Raw genomic sequence first — 26,426 nt, forward strand, 5'->3', positions numbered from 1 at the left:
CACAAAAATCATCAATGGAAATCAAATTTATCAACCCATGGAGGTCTGGATATGGAGTCACACTCAAAATCAGTGGAAAATCACACTACAGGCTGATCCAACTTTGATGTAATGTCCTTAAAACAAGTCTCAATGAGGCTCAGTAGTGTGTGTGTGGCCTCCATGTGCCCGTATGACCTCCCTACAATGCCTGGGCATGCTCCTAATGAGGTGGCAGATGGTCTCCTGAGGGATGTCCTCCCAGACCTGGACTAAAACATCTGCAAACTCCTACACAGTCTGTGGTGCAACGTGACGTTGGTGGATGGAGCGAGACATGATGTCCCAGATGTGCTCAATCGGATTAAGGTCTGGGGAAGGGGCAGGCCAGTCCATAGCATCAATGCCTTCCTCTTGGAGGAACTGCTGACACTCCAATCACATGAGGTCCATGGCCAACCGCACCAGCATATGGTCTCACAATTGGTCTGAGGATCTCAGTACCTAATGGCAGTAAGGCTACTTCTGGCAAGCACATGGCTGTGTGGCCCCCAAAGAAATACCATCACACACCATTACTGACCCACCACCAAACTGGTCATGCTGAAGGATGTTGCAAGCTGCAGAACGTTCTCCACGGCATCTCCAGACTCTGTGCTCAGTGTGAACCGGCTTTCATCTGTGAAGAGCACAGGGCGCCAGTGGCAAATTTGCCAATCTTGGTGTTCTCTGGCAAATGCCAAACATCCTGCACGGTGTTGGGCTGTAAGCAAAACCCCCACCTGTGGACATCGGGCACTCATACCAGCCTCATAGAGTCTGTTTCGGACCATCTGAGTGGACACATGCACATTTATGGCCTGCTGGAGGTCAATTTGCAGGGCTCTGGCAGTGCTCCTCCTGCTCCTCCTTGCACAAAGGCGGAGGTAGCGGTCCTGCTGTGAGGTTGATGCCCTCCTATGGCCTCCTCCAGGTCTCCTGATGTACTGGCCTGTCTCCTGGTAGCACCTTCATGCTCTGGACACTACACTGACAGACAGAGCAAACCTTCTTACCACAGCTCGCATTGATGTGCCATCCTGGATGAGCTGCACTACCTGAGCCACTTGTGTGGGTTGAAGACTCTGTCTCATGTTACCACTAGATTGAAAGCACCGCCAGCATTCAAAGTGACCAAAACATCAGCCAGGAAGCAGAGGAACTGAGAAGTGGTCTGTGGTCACCTCCTGCAGAACAACTCCTTTATTGGGTGTTTCTTGCTAATTGCCTATTATTTCCACCTGTTATCTGTTCCATTTGCACAACAGAATGTGAAACTGATTGTCGATCAGTGTTGCTTCCTAAGTGGACAGTGTGATTTCACAGAAGTGTGATTGACTTGGAGTTACATTGTGTTGTTTAAGTGTTCCCTTTATTTTTTTTGGCAAAAACAGGAACTCCAATGTGGTGACGGGATTGAGAGCGCAAGACACCCAGGTTAAAGGAAATGAGATATATTCACCCATGATGCAACACGTTTCACAGATAGACTGATGAAGCAGTCTGTGAAAGCGTTGCATCATGGGTTAATAAACCTCATTTCCTTTAACCTGGGTGTCTTGCGCTCTCAATCCCGTCACCACATTGGAGTTCCTGTTTTTGCGGTATTCTTCCGGATGTGGAGTAGCTGCAGACGCCTCACTATTGATGCCTTCATCCATTGTTGCACTTGGCTGAGTGCAACCATTTGCGGTAAGCGCTCTTTTACCTCGAGCCTAAATTGTGCACCACGGAGCGCTGTCTATTTTCTATTTTACTTTATTTTATTGAGCAGTGTATTTGTATTTCACATGTCCAAAGCTAGAGGAGGATATACTCAAGAAAAACCAGTGAATTCTTTGGTCCTTACCCAGCAGCTTTTGATACTTTCTCCAGGTCATTTGGAAGTTCAAGAAGATCAGTATAATTTCCTTCAATTTCCTTTAATAAGACAATACAATATGAACATAAGATTGTTAATATGTGTATATACATATGTGTATAGGGGAGATTTATCAATATTTATCTCCACTTCACAACCTTTTTTTTTTGCACAAATGAAAAATCAATTCAGAACTTGCTGTAGGATGTCATTTTTCTAAGGCAAGGCAGAGGTGGTATAAATTATCTAATTAAAAAAAAAAAAAAATTAAAAAAAGTTTGCACAATATTTTTGCGCCATTTTAAAAAGATGCAGTTAATAAATCTCGTCCAATGCGTAGTCAAGAATGAAGCGCTGCATTTCACAGTCACAGTCAAAAGTTTTGCCTATTTTGAAGTTGCGCAAAATTTTTGCACAAAAATGACTGCTCATTTTGGCTAAATTTCAGTCAAAATGTCAGGAAGGCAATGATAAATCTCCCCCATAGTGTATGTAATGAGAAGATTGTTATAAATAAATACTAGGGTATGTTTACACTTACAAACTGTATAAAGAGGCAGAATGGAAAACGCACTCACCACGAATCTTGCAGGGATGAATACATTTCTGTTTATTGAAGCAAGTAGTGCAGGAAATCAACAGGTACAAAACCTACACAAGGAGCTGTGGATGGAAACAGGCAGGGGACGGCAACTAGTTTCGCGCACATGGGCGCTTCCTCTGGCTAGCCAGAGGAAGCACCCACGTGCGCGAAACTAGTTGCCACCCCCCTGCATGCCCCCTGCCTGCCTCTCTGTGTGAGAGAAAAACTAGAGTCATTTTCCCCCAGCAACCAATTACAGCTCAGCTAATGAGTTCTGGTAAAGTGAAAGCTGAGCTGTGATTGGTTCTTGTGGGAAAATCTCTCTATTTTTCTCCCACGCAGTTTAATAAATCTGGGCCTATGAGATTACCTGCAGATTTTTGTACAGTAGCATGTATGTGTGAACACAGGAGTAGGTTACCTCTAGGATATGGTGCAGTAGAGTAATCCGGGTTTGATTGGCTTTTGTCTCAGTCAGCTTCAGTAAGGTGCTTATCTTAAAGCCATTGGCATTGCCAGTGTGACTTCCCTAGATGAAGATACATTTGTCACTCAATAAAAGAATTACCAGATTTTTCCACTTTTTATCATTATACCATTGTGCTCATTGAACTGTAAGGGTATGTGAAGGCAAAAATTGCCCATAGAGATGAAGCCATATACCAATACTATGGAACAACATAATAAAAGATTTACTGAAATATACAATAATTAAGGTCTCATTACACATTTCTATAGACACTATAATTATTATATTTTTGATACCTACATAGTTCAAGAAGTTCCCAACTTTCAAGACAAGCTGACAAAAGATTGGTAGCCTATGGCTGACAACAATATCTGAAAAAAAAAAAAAAAAAAAAAGTTATTTAAAGGAAAGCTGTCACCCGTTCACCTACACTAAACCCTATACACCGGGTTATAGTGTTGGTGAAAAGGAGACCAATGCAGGGTTTCTGATTGATAAACATACCTGTAGTCCGGCACCCGGTCCCTCTGAAATTCGGCTTCTTCCAGCCCTGAATTGCACACTGGAGGCGGGCCCGCCGGCTGGATTTGAATATTCATGGGCGCTGGTCATGTGAGCGCTCAGTAGGCACAAGCGTTCACGTGACCAGCGCCCAGGAATATTCAAATCCAGCTGGTGGGCCTGCCTTCAGCACACAATTCAGCACTGGAAGAAGCCAGACTTCAGAAGGACTGGGCGCCGGACAGCAGGTACATATATCGGTCAGAAACCCTGCATCGGTCTCCTGTTCACTCACACTATTATCCGGTGTATTGGGTTTAGTGTGGGTGAAAGGGTGACCGTTTTCCTTTAAAATTAGAAGATGTAGCACTATACAGACACTAGGTAACTGGAAAAACAGCACAAACAAACAATTACCATCACAAGCCTTGCTGACAATTTCTGCCTTTGGTCGTAGCATTTCCAGTAGGAGGTTGCATTCTTCACAAGCCAGCATGCATTCTATGCGGAGCTGATAGCTGAAAACAGAATTGGAAAGGCTGAATAGAGTGTATTCTTAGTGGTTACTATATAATAAAATTGATGTCCCCCACGCCAACATTTTTATTTTTTTTGCAGTGTGCAGGGTACATTATCCTGCTGAATGAAGCCAGGGATAGAGGATAAGATGTCTGATTGCGGGGGTCCCGCCGTTGGGGACCCCCGCGATTTCTACTGCGGCACCCCAGACATCCGGTGCACAGAGCAAACTTTGCTCCATGCCGGACGACTGGCGATGCGTGGCAGAGGCTTGTGACATCACGGTCATGCTCTGCTCGTAATGTCATGGCCATGCCCCCTCAATGCAAGTCTATGAGAGGGGGTGTGTATAACCCTATACTACACACTATGCATTCCACAATGTCTCTCTGTATGTATGAATTCCTATAACAATTTAAAAAAAGTATTCATACACCTACGACTGCGATGGAGGCTAAAATAATGCCTTTTCAGGTGAATGGTGTCCAATGACATATATGCTGTGAGCTTTACCATGTATGCCAAAATGTAAGTCTAGAATGCAATATGTACAGAGTCTAACAACAGAATTTATGCCAGAACCCCCAGATTTTCCTGCAGAACATTGCCACAAGCATCACATCGCATTCACTAGCTTATCTTCTTCCTTAGTGCATCCTGGTGCCCTCTCTTCCCCAGGGAAACACCACAAACATACCTGGCTGTCCATACATGCTAAAAACAGTATGATCAGACCAGGTTGACTTAAAGGGGTACTCCACTGCTCAGCGTTTGGAACATTTTGTTCCCAACGCTTAGAGCTGGCTCCGGGGCTCGTGATGTCATGACCCCGCCCCCTCCTGATGTCAAGCCCCACCCCATAGACTTGGATTGATGGAGTGGGGCATGACGTCACGAGGGGTGGGGGTGTGATGCCACGAGCCCCGGAGCTGGCTCTAAGCGTTCATAACATTTTGTTCCGAACGCTGAGCAGCGGAGTACCCCTTTAAGTTGTTCCATTGCTCCATGGTCCAGTTGTGATGCTCACATGCCCACTGTAGGTACTTTTGGTGGTGGACAGAAATCAAAATGGGCACTCTCAATGGTATGCAGCTACACAATGCCCTGTGTGTTTACACCTTTATATCATAGCTGGAACTTTTTCGTTTTGCTCTATAGTATTTTTTGCATTTTGCTCTATAGTAGTTCTTTAGATCAGACCAGACAGCTAGCCTTTGCTTCCCACACGAATCAATGAGCCTTTGGTGCCCATGACCCTATTGCCAGGTCACCAAGAGCTCTTTCTTTGATCACTTTTGGTAGTTAATAAGCATGTAATACCAGGAACACCCCACAAGACCTGCCCTTTTGTAGATGCTCCAACCCAGTTGTCTAGCCATCACAATGTGGCCAATGATCAGATGCTTACATACTTACACTTACCTATTTTTCCAGCAAATCAACTTCAAGACCTGACTGATCACTTGCTACCTGACATCTCCCTCCACCTGGCAAGAACCTTTGTCACTAGACAATTCATGTTAAATTAGTTAACCTGTTAGTTGTTTTAATGTTATGGGTGATTGGCCTTATGGGATGACCAATGTGGCATTTTCTCACATTTACTTCTGGATATCTTTAGCTTATTGTACACAAGGGAAATTCCTAAACCACTTACTTTGAAACACCAAGAAGCAACAAGTAAAACCGATCGGCATTTGAAAGCTTGGATATATCTTCTTGGAAAGCCTTTATATTTTCCACCTAAAAGCAAAAATGACTGTCTATATTTATGCATGTGGGCAATAGAATTAACATCACACATTTTATAATTTAGAGTATTGTCCCCTATAAGGTCAGCTGTTACAGATTAAGGCAAATCAAAATTACATGTCTTCGTATATAGACAAAACTTTTATTTTTATTTTTTTTGGGTGGGGAGTTTAAAGGGTTACTCCTCCAAAGGATAGGTGATAAGATGTCTGATCACTGGGGTCCCGCTGCTAGGGTCCCCCGCAATCTCCCTGCTGCATTCGTTTAGAACGTTCAGGCTCGTGACACCATGGCCACGCTCCCTCAGTGCAAGTCTATGGGAGTTCCTGGGGGTTCCTTGTGTGACTTATGCAGGTAGTCTGTGGGAGTCCATTGGGGGGGGGGGGAATTTATCAAAGTTGTCTATTTCACGCATCAATATAGACCAACCTACAAAGTTTAAGGCTGGTGTATTGTGTGCTTAATTTATTAAAAGGCGCACGGCTCTTGATAAATTCTGCGCACAGACTTCGGGATCTACACTTTATACTGTATTTAAACCTGCTCCAGCATGGTCTGACATTTCAGCGTACTTTCGGCCAATGCGACTTTTTGCTGAAAAGTCGCTATTGATAAATTCAGCACCAATGCATTTTTCCATCTAAAAAATAGACTAGAATACATCATGTTCTAAAAATCCTTTAAAGCAAAAGTCGCGAAAAAGTCACATGTATTTAGACTGCGACTTTCTGTGCGACAATTTTAGAAGGGAAAAACCAGTCTGATATCCTTTATAAATCTAAATCTCCCCCCATGTCTATAATAAAATGGTGTAAACTTCTATAAATAACTCCCCAAAAGACAACACAAGTTCCTTCAAATCTATTGCAATTTTTTTTTTTACATCCATGAATAGATTAGGTTATAAATAGTTTGCACTTACCTCATGTTTTTCGGGAAGCAGCTTGAGGAATTGTTTTAGAACCTCAATATCAAACTTGGAGCGATCTCCTTTTTCAATCAGACCAATTATTTCTTCATTGGGACTAAAAAAAACGAAAAAAAAAAAAAAAAAAACACAAAGTGGAATTGATCAAGTCTGTGAGTCAATGTTTACGCATAGAAAAGGTGCAAAAGACCGGATCTTGGGCAAAATTTTGTGACTTTTTGGTTTCTTTACACCAGCCGCAACATTTTTTCAAAACGTGGGTTGGGTTCAGTGTAAAGGGATGTGTAGTCTCTCGCACCAGCAGATCTGGTTGTAAATGAAATCTACACCATCTATTAGCTATGGATCTCAGAAAGGAGCACAGGGCAACCACAGATGTGCCCGGATTTATTGAAAGGTGTGCATCTCTCAAATTCTGGTGAGGATTTATTAAGACCAGCTTATAACTACCAGCCTTAGTTAATCCCCTCATTATGTTGACCTTTATTTGTCTAGCAATTTTGAAAAAGTTAGCATTGGAAGATGACTGAAGCTCAGAAAACAATATTCTTTTAGCCATACTAAGCCACAGTTATATCATAATGGAGATGATCATTGGTGTTATGTAAAGCTTCTGGGGCCTAATGCAGATCCCCTACCAAGCACGTGCCAGTTATATTACTGGTGCGTTAGAAGGCTTTTGGGGTTCTGTAGACATCAGGGGTTGGTTGCCACTACTACAACACTATAGCTTCAACCCTGGAGCTGCATGTTTGCTATCAATCAGGTCTTCAACACCTGACTGCAATAGAATCCACGGTCATCCATTAAATCATACACCACTGACTTACCATTTAAACTGCTTTAAAAATATGTTTAAGTTGAGGTTTTTTTTAGGGTCCAAAAATGAAATCTAGAAAAAACAAAGCATATAACTGTAAGAAATCAATGTGACGTGATTGTGACGCATAAGGAATGATTATACTATACCTCTTTTGGAGGTTTCTTTGCTGGTGCCGCTGCTTTGTCTTTGACGGTAGTTTGTGGAAGACAGAAGAGCTGCTCAATGCTGGAGTAATTAGGTTCTGGAGTTTCTTCAATGGTGCTTGTTGAAGACCACATAGACTGTCCATCTTAAAGAGAAGAAGTCACATTGAGACTCCTTACATTTGTATAACAGATAATTATGTATATAAATGGAGAAATTAAGGATGGGGCATACCTTTGGTAACATTAGGAGGCAATTTTTGCCAGTTCAGTTTTTTCATCTTTAACGATGGCCTATTGACGTTAATGCAGGATGGTCTTGCGTAACCCAAAGAATACGCAGAATGTGCAACAACAACTTCTTCACCCAAGAAGCCCCCTGGAGGTGGTGGTGGTGGCGGCATCATTCCTGGAAGAGGCGGTGGTGGAGGTGGGCCACCAGTACCTGGAAAAGGGGGTGGACATCCACCCATCCCTGGAAGAGGTGGTGGTGGAGGAGGAAAACCACCCATCCCTGGAAGAGGAGGTGGTGGAGGAGGAAAACCACCCATCCCTGGAAGAGGAGGTGGTGGAGGAGGAAAACCACCCATCCCTGGAAGAGGAGGTGGTGGAGGAGGAAAACCACCCATCCCTGGAAGAGAAGGAGAATGACCAGGAAGTGGTGGAGGGGGAGGTGGCATTCCATCAAAAAGAGGAGGTGGTGGGGGTGGTGGTGGAGATAATACCCCCATATTAGAAAGTGGAGGAGGTGGTGGTGGTGATGCCAAAGCACCTGGAATTGGAGGAGGAGGAGATGGAAATCCACCCTTGCCAGGAAGAGGTGGTAAACCCTCCATGGAAGGAGGAGGAGGAGGAGGTGGTGATTGTGTAGACTGGCTCCCAGGCAATGGATATAGAGAGGGAGGGCTTCCAGATAAAAGGCCTGGTGAAGTCTTTTCAATCACTGAAATCTCCTGAGAACCATTTGAGGATTCAGCTGTTTTATGACCAGATAAACTGTCCTTAAAAGTCTCATCTTTGGGTTTGTCTGTCTGTATACTTTTGTGCACTATCTCAATATTTTGATCTTTGGTCTTTTGTTTACTTTGTTTTTTGGAAGCTATAAGTCTATTCATGACCTCCTCAAGGTTGTTACTTTTGCCTGTTCATAGGAGTGAAGAAAATACATTTTAATTAGACAAACTAAAGTATAAAAAAAAAAATCTCTGGGTTTAAAAGGTGTTACGTACAGTCATCTGCGAGCAATACAGCTCTGTTCACCAGGAATTCCAAAGCTTCCCACAGTAATGGACTGGAAGGATGTGACACATCAAAGTGCAATAAACCTTGCAATATGGAGAGTAGCTGGACCGATAATGGTGAACAACTCACCTGCAAAATACCAAAGAATACACAAAACAAACACTTCAAAAAGTTGTATAATGAAGAAAATTTGGATCATTAGCCAAGGAAATGTATCAACAGAATGCACTGACCAAAACAAAAAGGAAATCTAAAAAGAGAAAACAAAGGCACTCCATGTGGTGTATCACCCGCAATCTAGTGAAGAAGAGGGAGGGGGTAGGCAGTGACTTACCAACTCAGGTTGTGTACCTGCATACACAACAATGGACAACACTTTGTAAAGTTATCAGTTGTCCCGTCTGCAGCCTTTCCTGTAAACATGGAGCACAAAGCCAGACTTCAAGAGGATTTAGGAATTCAGCGGCACTGACCTAAACTGACAACTCAGGTGCGACGACTTGAGGTAAAATACTTTTTATTTCAAGATGCAACGCGTTTCACTGCACAGGTGCAGCTTCCTCAGGCATGTCTAGTAGGGGGAAAACCTTGTAGATATGTACACGAGAGTTAACCCTTCATATATCCAATACAAAACAATCCATTAAAATACATATACAAAAGTAACATAAAAGTATCATTATGTGCATCTATTGTAACAAAAATTACATATGCCAGTCAAAATAACCATCATTTTTATCTATCATAAAGAAGGTTTATATAAGAACAAAGACGCAGCGGGAAAACGCTGGTCAATATTCATATTTTAATATCAATTTAGTTTTTCCTAATGTTCCACGGATACATTGTAAATATAAAATTACTTCAAAACTATATACACATATATTAAAAGAACAATGGTTGGAGGCAATACACTTAGGGACCTGAGGAAACGCCTCTGAGCGTGAAACAGCGTTGTCATCCAGGTGTAAAGCTCCTGCCGCTCCAGCTCTGCCCGGACCACACGGTGATGGGATGCTGATTTGTTTGGATGTAATCCATGAATAAATCTACACAGCAAGTCCACCAGGTGTGTGCTCCGTTCCTTTCCCTTTCTATCCATTGTATACAGACTCTTACTTTACCGTGCAGCACCACTACGGAACTGTGAAATTACCGCACCCACCCCCATCTGCTACAAACCGATACTGTTTCTATTTTATGTCCATTCGCTAGAGATGCAAGCAGTGCCCGGTCATCTATCATCTTTGCTGATGGACACTTATATGAAAACCTAAAACTATGTTTCACTTAAACCACTACATATAGAAGGATCTGAATAATTTTGCTTCGATAGTAGCAATGAATGCAAAACCATCAAATATTTTCTATTTTGCATATATATTAAAATAGATATTAAATCACCAAATATTTTCTATTGTTTTATTAAGACCTTGGAGCACTAAAGTAACAAGTTTGTGAATCCAAAATGATTCTTTATTAGCCGCTGGTCTCTATTAGGAGCGTCACTCGGAATGGATTCTAATTTTTAAGCACAACGAATCCAACAAACCGTGATGAACAGTTGTGAAGTGTCTTGAGACACTATGGAACATGAAACCATGTTTCATGTTCCACCTATGTTTATTAATGCAGGACCGGACCATTTGAACAGTGCGGCCCACATATTGTAAATCGCAACTGCAAGATAACAAATAGATCGCATAATTTGTCTCACATTTAAGGTTACCCTTAATTTTAAATGTTTTTTGTGTCTGAAAGGAAGCAAAATTTGACACTGGCCCAGTTTTATCAAACTGTGAGAAAAAAAAATGGAGGGATTTTCCCACAGTAACCAATCACAGCTCAGCTTTCACTTTACCAGAGCTCGTTAGCTGAGCTGTGATTTGTTGCTGTACGAAAATCTCAGTGGCTTTTACCGCATGGGGCACAACCAGGATCTGTCTCAACAGTGTCAAATGAAGATTTTTGGAATGTCTAAACATTATACTAGAGGTACAAGGTACCGGATCCTTTAAAACTGGATCACCAAGAATAATAGGCCAGTTTTTCTGCAATTTTTTAAAAATATTTACCGCTTCATTATTATAGTTAGTTATAAAGTTAACTCAAAAATTGTGATTAAATGTATTTTTTGAGTTGTTCATTTTTATTTAGTCATTTTATTTATTAGTTATTACAAGAAAACAAAAAAAATTAACAACATGAAAAATACATTTAATCACAACTTTAGATTTTACTTTATAACTAACTACTGAAGCAGTAAATATAAAAAAATAAATAAAAATACAGACAAACTGGCTTATTATTCTTGGTGACCCGGTTTTATAAGATCTGGTACCTTGTACCCCTAGTATTACATTTAGAAGTCCCAAAAATCTTCATAATTTAATTGCCCCGGGTAGACTTAAGAAAATACCGCATGACACTGTTCAGACAGATCCTGGTTGTGCGCTGGTTGTCTAAAAGCCACTGCTTGTGCTGTGTGCTCATTAACCCTTTAAGGACAAAGCCCATTTTGACCTCAAGAACCAGTTGCGCAAAAAAAAAAAATCACACATTTTTTAACCAAATTAGTATGTTTAAAATTTTTTCGTATAAGTGCGGTATGAGGGTTCATTTTTTGCACCATGATCTGTACTTTTTATTGATGCAACAAAGGAGAAAAAGTAGAAATCTTCAGCTCACCTCCCACTGGTCTTGCACAGATCCTCAGCCTGGCCTGGTTTGATACACAGTGTTGAGAAAGAGGAAAATTGATCCAGCAATTCCAATAAAACATCGATTTATTTGTTATTCAGCAGCATAAAATATTCTGCATGCATAACATTCACAGCCTAGCCAGTGATACACAGCAACATGGACGCGCTTCGAGCGCATGCACGCGCTTCGAGCGCATGCACGCTCTTGATCACCAACTTTTTATTGATACCACGTGTGTATAAAACAAAGTTTCTTTTAATTTTTTTTTATAAAATGTGACAAAAAAAGCAGCAATTTTGCACTTTTTTTAACATTTACTGAATGGGATCAATAATATTATATTTTAATAGTTCGGACATTTATGCATGTGGCAATACCAAATATGTGTATTAATTATTTATTTTTAACACTTTATGTGGGCAAAATGGAAAAAAGGGACATTTAAAATTGTTATTGGGGGAGGGGATTTTTCAATTTTTTAATACTTTTATTTTTACACTTTAATAGTCCCCGTACCACATGGCAGTTTGTTTTGTCCCTCCTGTTGTATCTGAGAGATACTATGGACCCTCTTAATAAGATTGAGGGACTTAGTCTGGATGACGATATGATCATGGCAAGTATTGATGTCGAGGCTTTGTACTCTTCCATACCCCACTGTGTGGGTTTACAAGCAGTATCCTATTATCTATCATTCGGGGGGGGGGGCATTTTTGGAAGAGCACAATAGGCTGCTTCTTGGTTTACTGAACTTCGTACTAACAAGGAACTACTTTTGTAACAAAGCTGGATGTAGATCCTCTAACCTGTGTGGCAGATGGCTCGGACAGTATTGGGGAGCGGAGTCTAAGGTGCCGCTGGTCTTCACCAGAGCCTGCCGCAATGCAAGATGGGCTTGCTGTAGCAGATGACACGCAGGCCGCTACCCCCGACACGGCTCGACCACACAGGTAGCTGGGCAAGGCAAGGTACCGTAGAATAAGGCAGTAGCGTAGTCAAACGTAGCAGAAGGTCAAGGCATGTGGCAAAGGTAAGGAGTCTAAGAACGTAACGGAAGGTCTGGATACACGGGTAAGGCTAACAGACTATTAACAGACATACCTGGCAATATCCACGGAGCGGATAGGGCATGAAACTATGCACTGCCCGTGGACGCGTCACCCGAGGAAGCAGGGTGGGCGTGTCGGATGTGACGTAGCGTTCCTGAGCAGATATTCCAGATGCCAGCTTCGCTGCCAGTTAGGAGTCACAGAACTGTAAGTACTCTCCAGAAGGAGCAGACTTTTCTCCCTGCAGGTATACCTCTATCTATGTATTCTGAGTAGGGTTATTGTTCTTTTCTTGCAGGGTAACCAGCCGGAGGGCATGAGTGAGCAGAGATGCCTTAACATATGGATACAAACTATCTGGATTGGGCACAATTATGATGCTGCCCCTCTGTATGTTTCTCTTTACAGGACGGACCCTTGCTGGGAGCTGACTCCAACAAATGAGCTAACTGGGGAATTGAACATAACTTGTGATTTATAATATATGTCTGGTTTCTGGTCGTGTTAGGGTGTTGACTAACAGATCCTGATAGCGCAATTTATACTCCTTATGCTCTAAACTCCCCTGAGGACATTGCAGAAAGAGGTGACAGAAATGCGTTGGGAGGTCCAGGCATCTATCTTGGATGACTGAGGGAGTGTTTCTAGTAGATTGTCTTTATGAGACATTCTATGCTACCCGAGGTGTGCTTTTGACTCAATATTAGCACTCCAGATTAGCGTAATCATTAACTTTTTAACAGTTCTTATGATTGTAACTAGAATAACCATACCTGTATATACAGCACTTGAGACACTGCGTTTGCTTTATAATTTAATGGAACCAATAAAAGGTAATTTCTAGGCACCTCTTCACACTGGTATTGTCAGCTGGTGTTATACTAGATCATTAGAGCAAAAAGGATACAGTATATTGGTCGTGTACAGGACCCAAATTTTTGTGCGATTGAGTTAAAGGGGTACTCCGCCTCTAGACATCTTATCCCCTATCCAAAGGATAGGCGATAAGATGTCAGATCGCCATGGTCTCGCTGCTGGGGACCCCCGGGGATCGCCGCTGCGGCTCCCCGCTATCATTACTGCACAGAACGAGTTCGCTCTGCGCGTAATGACGGGCAATACAGGGTCCGGAGCATAGTTACGTTATGGCTCCGCCCCTCGTGACATCACATCCCGCCCCCTCAATACAAGTCTATGGGAGGGGGCGTGGCGGTCATCACGTCCCCTGCCATAGACTTGCATAAAGGGGGGCGGACCGTGATGTCACGAGGGGCAGAGCCATGACGTCACGCTGCTCCGTCCCCTGTATCGCCCGTCATTACGCACAGAGCGAACTCGTTCTGTGCAGTAATGATAGCGGGGAGCCGCAGCGGAGATCCCGGGGGTCCCCAGCAGTGGGACCCCGGCGATCTGACATCTTATCCCCTATCCTTTGGAAAGGGGATAAGATGTCTAGGGGTGGAGTACCCCTTTAATGTGAATATCGACCAGCATTTTCCACTGCGTCTCTTATTCTTTAATAAACCTTTTTTATAACAGATAAAAATTATATGATTATTCTGACTGTCATTTTTATTTACAATAGATGCACATAATTGTACTTTTATGTTACTTTCGTATATGTATTTTAATGAATTTTTTTGTATTAGATATATGAAGGGTTAAAAGGGGTTATCCAGGAAAAAAAAAATCAGATAGATAGATATATAGAGATATATATATATATATATATATCTATATATCTCAACTGGCTCTAGAAAGTTAAACAGATTTGTACATTATTTCTATTAAAAATCTTAATGCTTTCAGTACTTATGAGCTGCTGAAGTTGAGTTGTTATTTTCTGTCTAAATGCTCTCTGATAGCACCTGTCTCGGGAACTGTCCAGAGTAGAAGCAAATCCCCATAGCAAACCTCTTCTACTCTGTGCAGTTCCCAAGACAAGAAGAGATGTCAGCAGAGAGCACTGTTGCCAAACAGAAAAGAACAACTCAACTTCAGCAGCTGATAATTATTGGAATGATAAAAAATTTTAATAGAAGTCATTTACAAATCTGTTTAACTTTCTGGAGCCAGTTGATATGTAAAAAAAGTTTTTCCCTGGAATACTCCTTTAACTTTCATGTATATAACCACAAGGTTTATCCCTACTTGACATGCCTGAGGAAGCTGCACCTGAGCAGTGAAACGAGTTACATCTCAAAATAAAAAGTATTTTACCTCAAGTCGTTGCACCTGACTTGTGTCCGTCCCAGTCAGTGCCGCTGAATTCCTAAATCCTCTTGAAGTCTGGCTTTGTGCTCCGAAATAAAAGGAGAGAACTTTCTATGTGCGTCAATATTTTACATGTGCCTACTAAATTACACATTTTACCAGTTGAGTAGCCCCAACACTTTCCAAGGGGTAACCCAATAGACAATAGACAATTTTAACACCTTAAATTTTTTTTTATTTATGACCCAAACAGTCAGCGCTGCATCTGCCACCTAAGAGAACAACTGGATCATGACTAGTATATATGTGCTCTCATGTAGACTAAAGAAAGCTTGAGGCTACTCTGCTTTTCATATGGACATTATACTACTCCTCCACTAGAAATCTTACAACAGTAATAATACTTGAAGCCCCATCTTATAAAGGGGCAATAATGAGATCTATGGAAATCATTTGCCATATCAGCAATGACCCTTGGGTCTTTTTGTACAAGACTGTCCACTACATGGAACGACACACATACTTTGTTAAAGAGCGTCGTGAAAACCTCTTGATGATTGTTCATATCAATCCCTCCATAAATCTTAAGAAGTTCTTCATCATCCTCCGACTTGGCTTCCTCAAACACAGAGGCTTGAACTAACAAGTCATCATCCTCCTGATCCCTGAACCAAAAGAAAAGGAAATCAACAAGAAGTCAATGTATATTGTATAATTTCATACATCTGACTAACATTCCTTATAGCAATATTTAGCTCAGGGTTTCACAGTGCAGACATGGAGGGCGACCACTAAATAGGATATGCTGTCCTGTGCTTTTTTCTGTTGATGTTATTGGCTTGTACAGCCATAGTGTCAATTCAGTAAAGGGATTGTCTAGGACTAAGAAATCAGAGCTGCTTTTCTTTCAAAACAGCACCACACCTGCCCTCAGGATATGTGTGGTATTGCAACACAGTTCCATTAAAGGGAATGGAGCCAAATTGTAATACCACCCACAACCTGAGGACAGGTGTGGTGCTGTTTTAGGAAGATATTAGCTGGTGCTAGGGTAGGGGAGTTTATTGCGCATGGTGTTGCGGTGGTGGTGGCCGCCGCCCGGCACTACACCAGTGTTGGGTTAGGGACCCACTCTAAATAGGTCGCCTTGACGTGGCGAGTGGGCTTGTACTTTTTGATCAAAATGTACACTAACAATCTGTTAGCTAGTAGATCAAAATACAAATTGTGGATGTGCGGCTGCGTTTCTTTTTCTCTATTGGGTCTCATCAGAAAGGAGTAGTGGATGCTGTGTACACTGCTGCTCCATACATTGGAGCTGCCGGAGATAGCCAAGCACAGCTAATGTTGGCCTGTCACCCTTGTCCCTGTTCACATTTGTGGCACATTTCTTATAAATTTACCATACAGATGTAGCAGAATAGCCCCCTCCCGAAGGCTTGCGAATAGGGGCGGAGCGTGACGTCACACGGGGCGGAGGCATGATGTCACACGCCGCCGGCCCTGTAGTCGCCCGTAATCAGACCCGGAGCGAGCACGCTACAGGCACTGATTACAAACGGGGTGCCGTGTGCATGATCACGGGCGTCCCCAGCTGCGGGACTACCACGATCAGGCATCTTATCCCCTATCCTTTGGATAGGGGATAAGATGTGTAAGCACCGGAGTACCCCTTTAATTTGTCATCGTCATACATTTTAATAACTTAGTCACTTTTTTGCCCTGTGGACTTTGATGTCACTCACATCAAGTGAAGCAAGATTGCACAATAACTTTGTGAATTTTTAAAAAGTCATAAATAATGATTATGTCTAAAACCCTTACTTTAGCTAAGCCACACCCCCAGCATGTGAAGGAAAAATTGTGCAAATTACACCAAAATATTGGTGCAAAGCATTGATAAATTTCTCCAATATTTGTTAGATATTTAGCATTCTTTTCATGGCTACAGCTGTCAGACTTTTTACATCATTTATAAATGAGGTGGATTGAATGTTTATTACCTTAATTTTGTTAACACATCCAGTAGCTGAAGACCTGTAATAAGGATAACAATGTTACTACTCAGACTACATATGGAGGGGAATTTAGCATTGTATTTAGAGCTTTTTTTTGTGTATTTTTTTTTATACAAAAATTTAAGCAAGGTTTTTTTTGCGTTTTTTTGCGCAAAATCTGATAGAATTCTTCATAGCCATGTCTACGGTTAAGTTTACCATAGAGCACTTTCTACTGTAGAATCGGATTAAGTGTGTTTTTTTAACGCAAAAAAATGCGCAAAAGCACTTTTCTTGCACAAATATACACCACCTCGGAGGACACGTGTCAGAAAGCATCTGAGAATGTGAAACTTGTGTTCCCCTTTGCATTCTGGAAACATAATATATACAACTTTTTTGGACTACTACTCCCATCATGGACAGATTCTGCCCATGATGGGAGTTATAGTCCAGGGGCTGAGGGGAAGATCACACTGAGTCATTCTCCAGAGACCCACTGCGATCCGCATCTATTAACTGTAAAAGCCGGCAGACCATGCGGCTACACTGCGCTGCCCGTCGGCTCCTGTATACACTGTCACATTTCATAATCCCCGCCCGGGAGACGGGAGCTCTGATTGGTGAATAGCAATTCACAAATCAGAGCTCCTGTCTCCTGGGGGGGGGGGGGGGAATAATGAAATGTGACATTGTATACAGGAGCCAACGGGCAGCGCAGTGTAGCCGCATGGTCTGCCGGCTTTTACAGTTAATAGATGCGGATCGCAGTGGGTCTCTGGGGAATGACCTGCTGCGATCTGCCCTTCAGCCCCTATACTACAAACGCCCATCATGGACAGAGTCTGTCCCATGATGGGAGTAGTTGCAGTACCGCAGCGCTGAGGGATGGCACTTACACATCCCCCGGGTGCGGGAATTTTAGGACTACTACTCCCATCATGGACAGACTTAGTCAGTGATTGGAGTTATAGTCCAGGGGCTGAGGTCATTCTGCTGAGACTCCAACGATCCGCATTTATTAAGTTAACAAACAAGCCGCACATGCGGCTACACTGCGCTCCCCGCCGGCTCCTGTATACTGCTCATAATTCATAATCGTCACCGACAGGAGCTCTGATTGGTGAATAGCTGTTCACCAATCAGAGCTCTCATCTCCCGGCGGCGAAGATTATGAAATTATGACAGTGTATACAGTATTCCCCGCCTGGAGCTGCCGGGGAGCGCAGTGTAGCTGCATGTGCTGCCGGCTTGTTAACATAATAAATGCGGATTGCAGCGGGTCGCAGCGGGTCTCTGGAGAATGACCTGCTGCGATCTGCCCCTCAGGCACTGGACTATAACTCCCATCACGGGCAGAGTCTGTCCCATGATGGGAGTAGTTGCAGTACTGCAGCACTAGCACATCCCCCGGCTGCGGGACTTTTTGGACTACTACTCCCATCATGGACATACTCCGTCCATGATGGGAGTAATAGTCCAGGGGCTGAGGGGCAGATTGCAGCAGGTCATTCTCCAGAGACCAGCTGCGATTAGCATTTATTAACTGTAAAATCGGCGGCACATGCGGCTACACTACGCTGCCCGCCGGCTCCTGTATACAGCTGTCACATTTCATAATCCCCGTACTACAACTACTCCCACGATGGGAGTAGTAGTCCAAGAGCAGGGGGACAGATCGAGCAACACAGTCCAGGCCTGACTCAGTTCTCATTATGCGTTTTGCATTATGGGAACAGAGCCTTTCTGGCAGTGTGTTCCCAAACAGGGAGACTCCAGCTGTTGCTAAACTACAGCCCCCATGATGGGAGTTGTAGTTTAGCAACAATTGGAGGCTCCCCGTTTATGAACACACTGCATTATATGCACTCTCCCCAGGGGAGAGCACAAAAAACGTACTAACCCATGTTTCTTGTTTTTCTTTTCTTATTTCAGATAACTGAATGCGGAGGACTATTTCAGATTCGGTGGACTGCGATGATGACCAGCGTTTTTTTTTTATTACAATAACATGGTTAAGAAGGGTTGGGGGGGGGGGGAAGGGTTTACATAAAAAAAAATTTCAATGTGTTGTGTTTTTTATAATTGAATTTTCAGACTTAGCAGTGGAAGCCTTCTTATAGACGGAATCCATTACTAAGCAGGGGCTTAGTGTTAGCCACAAAATCAGCTAGCGCTAACCCCAAATTATTACCTGCTGGGGTTAGCGCTGGTACCAACAGGTCCGGAGCGTCAAAAATGGTGCTCCTGGGCCCAGGCGGTAAAAGGCTGGCATTATTTAGGCTGGGGAGGGCCAGGAACAATGGTCCTCGCCCACCCTGGTAACATCAGGCTGTTGCTGATTGGTTGGTATCTGGCTGATACTGAAAATAGGGGGAACCCTATCCGTTTAAAAAAAAAACAAAAAAAACTGTGTGGTTCCCTCATTTACGTATCTAAAATGAGAAGAAAACTAAAATAAAACAACAATCTACACTATCAAAAAGCTGGTGTGAAATTTTTGATGTAAACTGGACTCTCACCCCTTTGAAAATATCCTGTAAAGCAGACAAAATACGTGGACACGCCCACTTTTACAAAACTGACGTGAACAGCGTAAACCGCAGCACAAAGCTCTTTAAAAATGTAGTCGACACTTTTTGCGCCAAACTATTTTTTATTTTATTTCTTTTGGGTGCAAAATTCTTTGAGAAATTCCTCCTGTGTAAAGATTTATGATTTTACTATTGGACAGAGTTTTGTTCGGCGCACACTGCTGCTCCAGCACTTCCTCCAGAGCGAGGGGGGGGGGGGGGGGGGAGGGCGCGTTTCTATATTTGCACAAAATTTATCAAAGGACGTGCACAACTTTTGTAAATCTTGAGCAAGAGTGTAAATTAGACAAGAAGTGTAAAGGGGGTAGATCTGTGTCTACAATAGACACCTAATGATACATGCCCCCCATGGAGTATTGCTCCTATTTACTGAACTGGAGAGGGTGCAGAGGAGGGCAACAAAGTTAATTGATGGTATGGGAGGATTTCAGGACCAAGACAGGTTATCAAGCTTGGGGTTATTTTGGTCCAGTGCTAATTTTGGTCTTAGTGTGTTCCATGTAATAGTCCAATAAACCTAAATGTATCAACATTGTGTTAGCCCCAGAACCAATGTAGGAAAACAAATTGCCTATGTAACAGTCTTACTGTTCTTAGGCTGGATCTACTTCACTTTTGGGCTGAATGTTGCTGGTATATTGGCAAAATATGCTCATGTGTGCCATGCCAGGCCCATTTACCAAACGTAGTGTCCTGGTAACTACATTTAGTCTTTTCCTGAAATACTTTTTTTCTCCTTGCTAAACTTTTGATTCCTGCAAAATAAACACATATGTTTGTGAAATAGACCAAGTGTAGTTACTATGAGATTTGACTTGGTATATATCAGTATTAGAGATGAGCGAACTTACAGTAAATTCGATTTGTCACGAACTTCTCGGCTCGGCAGTTGATGTCTTATCCTGCATAAATTAGTTCAGCCTTCAGGTGCTCCGGTGGGCTGGAAAAGGTGGATACATTCCTAGGAAAGTGTCTCCTAGGACTGTATCCACCTTTTCCAGCCCACCGGAGCACCTGAAAGCTGAACTAATTTATGCAGGATAAGTCATCAACTGCCGAGCCGAGAAGTTTGTGACGAATCGAATTTACTGTAAGTTCGCTCCTCTCTAATCAGTATGCCTTTGTGATTTGTATACCTACAAAGCACTGCCAAAGTGTTACACAGTGGTCCCTCAAGTTACAATATTAATTGGTTCCAGGACGACCATTGTATGTTGAGACCATAACTCTATGGAAAACTGGTAATTGGCTCTAAAGCCCCAAAATGTCATCCAAAAATAGGAAAAAAGTGAGAATTAAAGAAAAATAAGTAGATAACTAATATAGATAGAGCAAATCCTTACATATAAAAGAAAGAAAGAACTGCTGGGAGCTGTAAATCACTGTCTATGTCAGTGTTTCCCAAGCAGGGAGCCTCCAGCTATTGCAAAACTACAACTTCCAAGCCTCCAGCTGTGGCAAAACTACAACTCCCAGCATGCCTGGACAGCCAAAGGCTGTCCGGGCATGCTGGGAGTTGTAGTTTTGCAACAGCTGGGGCCACCCTGCCTGGGAAACACTGGTCTATGTAGAGGACAGGAGCTTCTTCAGGGTCCTGTACAGTACACAGTGTCCTAAAAAAGTAATGGAGTCGCCCTCACCTGGTGTCCAAAGGAGAAGCTAACCCTGGTAAAGGTAAAGTGAATAGAACATGTAATACCTCCCTGTACTGTAGGGGGCGCAACCAGACACCAGTCAGTGCATACGCTTCAGTAATACAGGGGTTTTACCAGCGAATGCCCATTTTGATTGGTTGGTTCTTCCAGCCATTGACAGGTATCACAGATCTGGACTGTCTGTAGCATTGTATGTTGAGTCTGGTTTCAACTTACGATGGTCCAGAAAAGAACATTGTATGTTGAAACTATTGTATGTTGAGGCCATTGTAAGTTGAGGGATTACTGTACTTAACACTTAAAATTATTATTTATTCGTAGAGCACATTTGATTCCAGGGTGCGGTACATATGATCAGAGCTTAAAGGGGTACTCCGCTTCTAGACATCTTATCCCCTATCCAAAGGATAGGGGATAAGATGTCAGATGACCGCGGTCCTGCTGCTGGGGAGCCAAGGGATCCCCGCTGCGGCACCCCGCTATCATTACAGCACAGAGCGAGTTCGCTCTGCACGTAATGACGGGCAGTACAGGGGCCGGAGCATCGTTACGTCACGGCTCCACCCCTCGTGACGTCACGGCCCGCCCCTTTCAATACAAGTCTATGGGAGGGGACGCGGCGGTCGTCACGCCCCCTCCCATAGACTTGCATTAAGAGGACGGGCCGTGATGTCACGAGGGGCGGAGCCATGATGTCACGCTGCTCCTTCCCCCATATTGCCCGTCATTACGCACAGAGCGAACGCGCTCTGTGCTGTAATGAGAGCGCAGTGCCGCAGCGGGATCCCGGGGCTCCCCAGCAGCAGGACCGCGGCGATCTGACATCTTATCCCCTATCCTTTGGATAGGGGATAAGATGTCTAGGGGCGGAGTACCCCTTTAAAATACATGAAACAACATAAAGTCAAGTATACATGACATGAACAAAGTAAATGACAGGCTGGGACAGAGGGAGAGAGGACCCGCTCGCAAGGATTTACAATCTACAAGAATCCCGCCCTGTCTGTGCTAGATTTATACTAGAGGCTTCCTCCATGTCTTCTGATCGGTAGCGCTATCAAACTATTAAAATATTTGCTTGTAAACTTCATTAAGGAGAAGGAAACATCTGCTTACACCAGTCTCAAGAGTCTCTTCTGCTCAGTGATTGTTTGTTACATGACATTGAGAGGCTGCGATAATACAGGATGTGCAGGGAAATAATCATATCCTGCACCCCATGTCACAGAGCAAACGGGGACATTACTATAAACTATACGAAGGGAACGATACCTGGATGGTGAATGAGGAATCCTAATGGTAGGGAAGGACTCTAGGTAGGTAGGGCCCTGGAGTAAAATAAATATGCACTCCCCCTAAGGCTGTGTGGACCTGGCAGAAAATTCTGCAAATAGCAAGCACCGGCAGAATATGCCGGTACTAGGACTGGAACAGAATTTTCAAGACAAAGTTTTTGCCAGATTCTGCTTAGAAACTCTGTTGTGTGAACATGGCCTAAGGGTCGTCAACCAGTTTTTTTTTTTTTTTTCAATTTCTGGACAAAATTTACCAAAAAATCACAGACACCGTTGTGTTAAATGATAGCTGCAATTGCAACAAGTTGTACAATCACTTTAAGAAAATTACAGATGTGTAAACTTTTTTCAAGGACACGGTAAAGAAGTCCCCAGTTTTTATGGACTGTCCAGGAATGTATGGATGCTTGACAACCCTGCTGCCCTTTCATTTTTCTTGGTCTTGTATATTCTTCTCCCACTGTTTCAAGAAAACCAATATGGCAATATTGGATGTAACTTTAAAGGTCTGGTGGGGCGTGTGCCCAGAGTGCTTAGTGCCAGGTACCCACTGATCATCTAATGTGCATTGTAGCCTCTTGACTCTCCTCCCTGAAGCCATGTTCACACAGAAGAGATTCCGCTGCAGCAGAGTGCCGTTGAATTTAATGGGATTCTGCTGCACTGTGCACAGTTGCCAAATGTTTCCCGCATGGAAATTCCATTTTCCGTGTTGGCACAAAGAATGAACACATTCATTCAGGTCTATAAGACAGCGCATTCCTGTGCAGTCCATGTGCTGGCATATCATGCCCGTGCTCCGCAGTGTCCGGAACGTCCTCACGGATGTGCGGACATTCTATCGTGTGAACATAGTCTTAAGCTTACTACTCTATACCCCCATTTGGAAAGGATGCACACTCAGCCAAGCATGCAAGTATATAAGGGGGTTGGGAGACATGCTGTAGCTATTAATCCAATGAGTGTGCAGCCGAAAGCTATGACTAGGAACACACCTTGTTTAGTGTTTCCAACAAGAGTTATCCGTCGACATCCTGCCAAATAAAGGATTCTGGCGAACACTGTGGCAGTCAGTGGTGGGCCGCATTTATTTCCAGCAGTTTTCTACTAGTATACATTATTACAACTGGACTCCATGTTACAGCAGACCATGGTATTGTGTCCTTTTAAAATAGTGTATCCTAGAGGAGAACTGCCCAATTAGAAGTGACAACCCATTGAACTAAATGGTAACCGCTGCTACCAACCACAGTACATATCGACATCTACCCAAGAATGGGTACCTCTAATGGAAACATTAAACACCGTGGCCAGCATTTATCATTGTGTTTACCCTTTTTTTTTCCCCATCTATATTTGGCGCTATTTTGTGTCTTTTTTTTGCCTTTTGGCTTACACATTTCTGCTGATTTTGAGTTGTAATCCATTGATTTTGGCAATACGCATGATATGGACGGGTTTTATGAACTGTGCCTTTTCACAAAAAGGTGCAGTTCATAAAACCCGTCCATATCATGCGTATTGCCAAAATCAGTGGAAATAAATAAAGCCACCAAAAAGTCTCTAAACTACACCAGCCCAGACTTAGCTTTTTGGTGTATGTGAAGAGTAAAATTTCAGAAAATGTGCACTGGCACAAAATGTATCAAATGTTCTGCGACCTTTTAATAAATTTGGTGCTCCTACACATTACCAGCACACAAAAAAGGGTGCAGAAAACATGCTTCACTTACACCTACAATGCTAAATGCTTCACTTACACCTACAATGATAAATGCTTCACTTACACCTACAATGATAAATGCCCCCCAGGGTGTTAGTAACCTAAGGAAACACTGGTCTGCCATGGTTTGTTTGCTTTCTAGCAACTGAATTGTATTCTATGGGTGCCTGGCATTACATATGGATTTGGAGTAGTGCACCAGTGATTGTTTGTTACATGACATTGCATCTAATGAAAGTGAATGCAACCAGTAACTTTTCTTGGATGGGTTAATGGCAATGTTCGAGTTGCAGTCAATCCCACTAGCTGCGATTTAGGCACGATGACCTTTGGCCCTGTGACCGGTGTTGCAGCCATAGTCGCAGGTTAGATATAGAATATCATTAAAGTGTAATTGTCACTTCACCAAACTTTAGACATGTCATAGAGACATGTCAAAAGATTTTATTGTTGGGGGCCCAGAAGTGAAGACCCCTACAGATCCTAGAACAAGGAGAAGCACCTGTTTAAACATTGTTTCTTTCTGCTGTGTCAATGTGATCGGACTCTATAGACTGCTTCTTCACACAGAAATATGAAGTGAAAAACAAGTTATTTATTATACTAAGGAGCCTATGGGTGACAATATGCCTGCCCTTACAGCTTCCGCAACACTCATCATCCATCTTTCCTATAGTCCTGAATGGCAAAACTACAGAGCGATACATCCCCTTGCCGCTCCCCTACAAGCACTAGTGTTAGCCGTGTTGAGCTGCATGCACACCATGTTTTTGCTCTACAGTTCCCGTATACGGTTTCAAGTTAAAAACCGTATGGAACTGTATAGAAAACCATACGCATTGACTTAACATTGTAAACCATATGTCAAAGGCATGATCCGGTTAAGTCCGTTTTGCATCACATACGGTTTTGTCCGTTTTTTTACCCGTACCAAAAACTGTAGTCTACCATGTTTTTTTTGTGAAAAACTGTATACGTTTTTTTTTTTTTTTTTTTTTTTTAAACATGGGAGTCAATGGGAACTGTACAGAACTGTATGTGCGTCCAGTTCCATCCGGTTTTCTCCTTAAGGTTTTTGACTTTGCACAGTTTTTTTTTTCTTGGAATTTCAATCAAACAAGGGAAACTTAATTCAGAATGGGGAAAAAAGTTAAAAACATACTTTTTTCTTAAAAAAACGGATGCAACCGGACATCATTTTTCAAACTGTTTACAGTTTTCAACCGTACATGGGTTAAAAATTGTACACCTGTTTTGATACAGTTTAGTCAGGTTTTGAGGAATCTGTTTTTCATCAAAAACCTGATATGGGAACTGTATTGCAAAAACGTGGTGTGCATGAATCCTTAAGTGTCATACAGAAAACAAGGAACAACCAAACAGATTTTTTTTTACACCCTATAGACAAACACCTTATGTCCAAAATGTGGTTATTATTGAGTTTTGCTAAAATGTTACTTATACCTTAATACAAAATGCATCAATCACTTACTCTGACCAGAATTCATCAGTAGGCAGCATCGACCACAGAAGCAAATTACTCATGACATAGAAATGACAGAGGCCTGCAGCGGCAGACACAACCAACCCTGGACTGACCGGCCCCACTCTCAGCCCATGACCCTCACACACCTGGAGCTGGGTTACAGATTGCAGGTGAGATGTTTGGTTTTAAAGTTGATGGATGGAGCCCAATCTGTTGCATCATTCACGGTTTAATAAGAAGTCATCATAATTTTTAATAATGTTTTTAACTTTGTTTTTCCTTTTTTAAATTTCAAAACTGTGAAGTTATAAGAAGTAACAATGTTTTATTCTACAGACCCGATCTGTTGGTGTTTGCTGGGGCTCAGGGAGTCTCATGGGATCTGGTCCTGGATTCATTTACCAGGTGATGTGAATGTGATCTGATTAATTGGAATCCAACTCAGCATTTACCTCCAGCTCACCACTAGGGGGAGATATTTTGCTTTCAAAGGAATTGGTGAACTGAGAAAGGTTTAGAAAACCACGTATACCGCCAAACAGAGTCACCCAAAGTGACTCAGTTCGGAATGTATTCACTATTTTAAGCAGACTCATAATGGGGGCTGTTGTGCTTTTTAAATAGTGCATATGTCTGGAAATTAGGTGCCTCCAGCTGTTACAAAACTACAGCTCCCAGCATGCCCGGTTACAGGCACCTGGTTGTGAAACACTGCCTTTGGGTAGGGTCACACATAACGGATCTGTGGCGTATTTTACGCTGCAGATCCACCGATGAGCGACCCTGGAGTGTGCCTCCTGCTGTGCTTGCAATCAGCCACTACAAGCAGACACACAGGGAGCTGCCAGTCGCCGCACACACGCAGTTTAGT

General features: G+C 42.8%; 1 protein-coding gene across 2 annotated transcripts in view; it reads right to left on the reverse strand.

Annotated features, from left to right (window-relative positions):
- INF2 (inverted formin 2) overlaps nucleotides 1–26,426 on the reverse strand; it is a 105,762-nt gene that overhangs the window by 17,746 nt on the left and 61,590 nt on the right. For both annotated transcript variants that reach the window (XM_056544942.1, XM_056544943.1), the window contains exons 5-16: nucleotides 16,809–16,842; nucleotides 15,329–15,470; nucleotides 8,827–8,968; nucleotides 7,833–8,738; nucleotides 7,601–7,743; nucleotides 7,462–7,523; nucleotides 6,626–6,728; nucleotides 5,609–5,694; nucleotides 3,850–3,950; nucleotides 3,232–3,302; nucleotides 2,884–2,991; nucleotides 1,868–1,938 (exon numbers count right to left, since the gene is read on the reverse strand). In XM_056544942.1, the coding sequence (XP_056400917.1) occupies nucleotides 1,868–1,938; nucleotides 2,884–2,991; nucleotides 3,232–3,302; nucleotides 3,850–3,950; nucleotides 5,609–5,694; nucleotides 6,626–6,728; nucleotides 7,462–7,523; nucleotides 7,601–7,743; nucleotides 7,833–8,738; nucleotides 8,827–8,968; nucleotides 15,329–15,470; nucleotides 16,809–16,842 (1,969 nt within the window). The remainder of the gene's footprint in view (nucleotides 1–1,867; nucleotides 1,939–2,883; nucleotides 2,992–3,231; nucleotides 3,303–3,849; nucleotides 3,951–5,608; nucleotides 5,695–6,625; nucleotides 6,729–7,461; nucleotides 7,524–7,600; nucleotides 7,744–7,832; nucleotides 8,739–8,826; nucleotides 8,969–15,328; nucleotides 15,471–16,808; nucleotides 16,843–26,426) is intronic.

The sequence above is a fragment of the Hyla sarda genome, chromosome 11 (genome assembly GCF_029499605.1).
Source record: "Hyla sarda isolate aHylSar1 chromosome 11, aHylSar1.hap1, whole genome shotgun sequence".
Lineage (NCBI taxonomy): Eukaryota > Metazoa > Chordata > Amphibia > Anura > Hylidae > Hyla > Hyla sarda.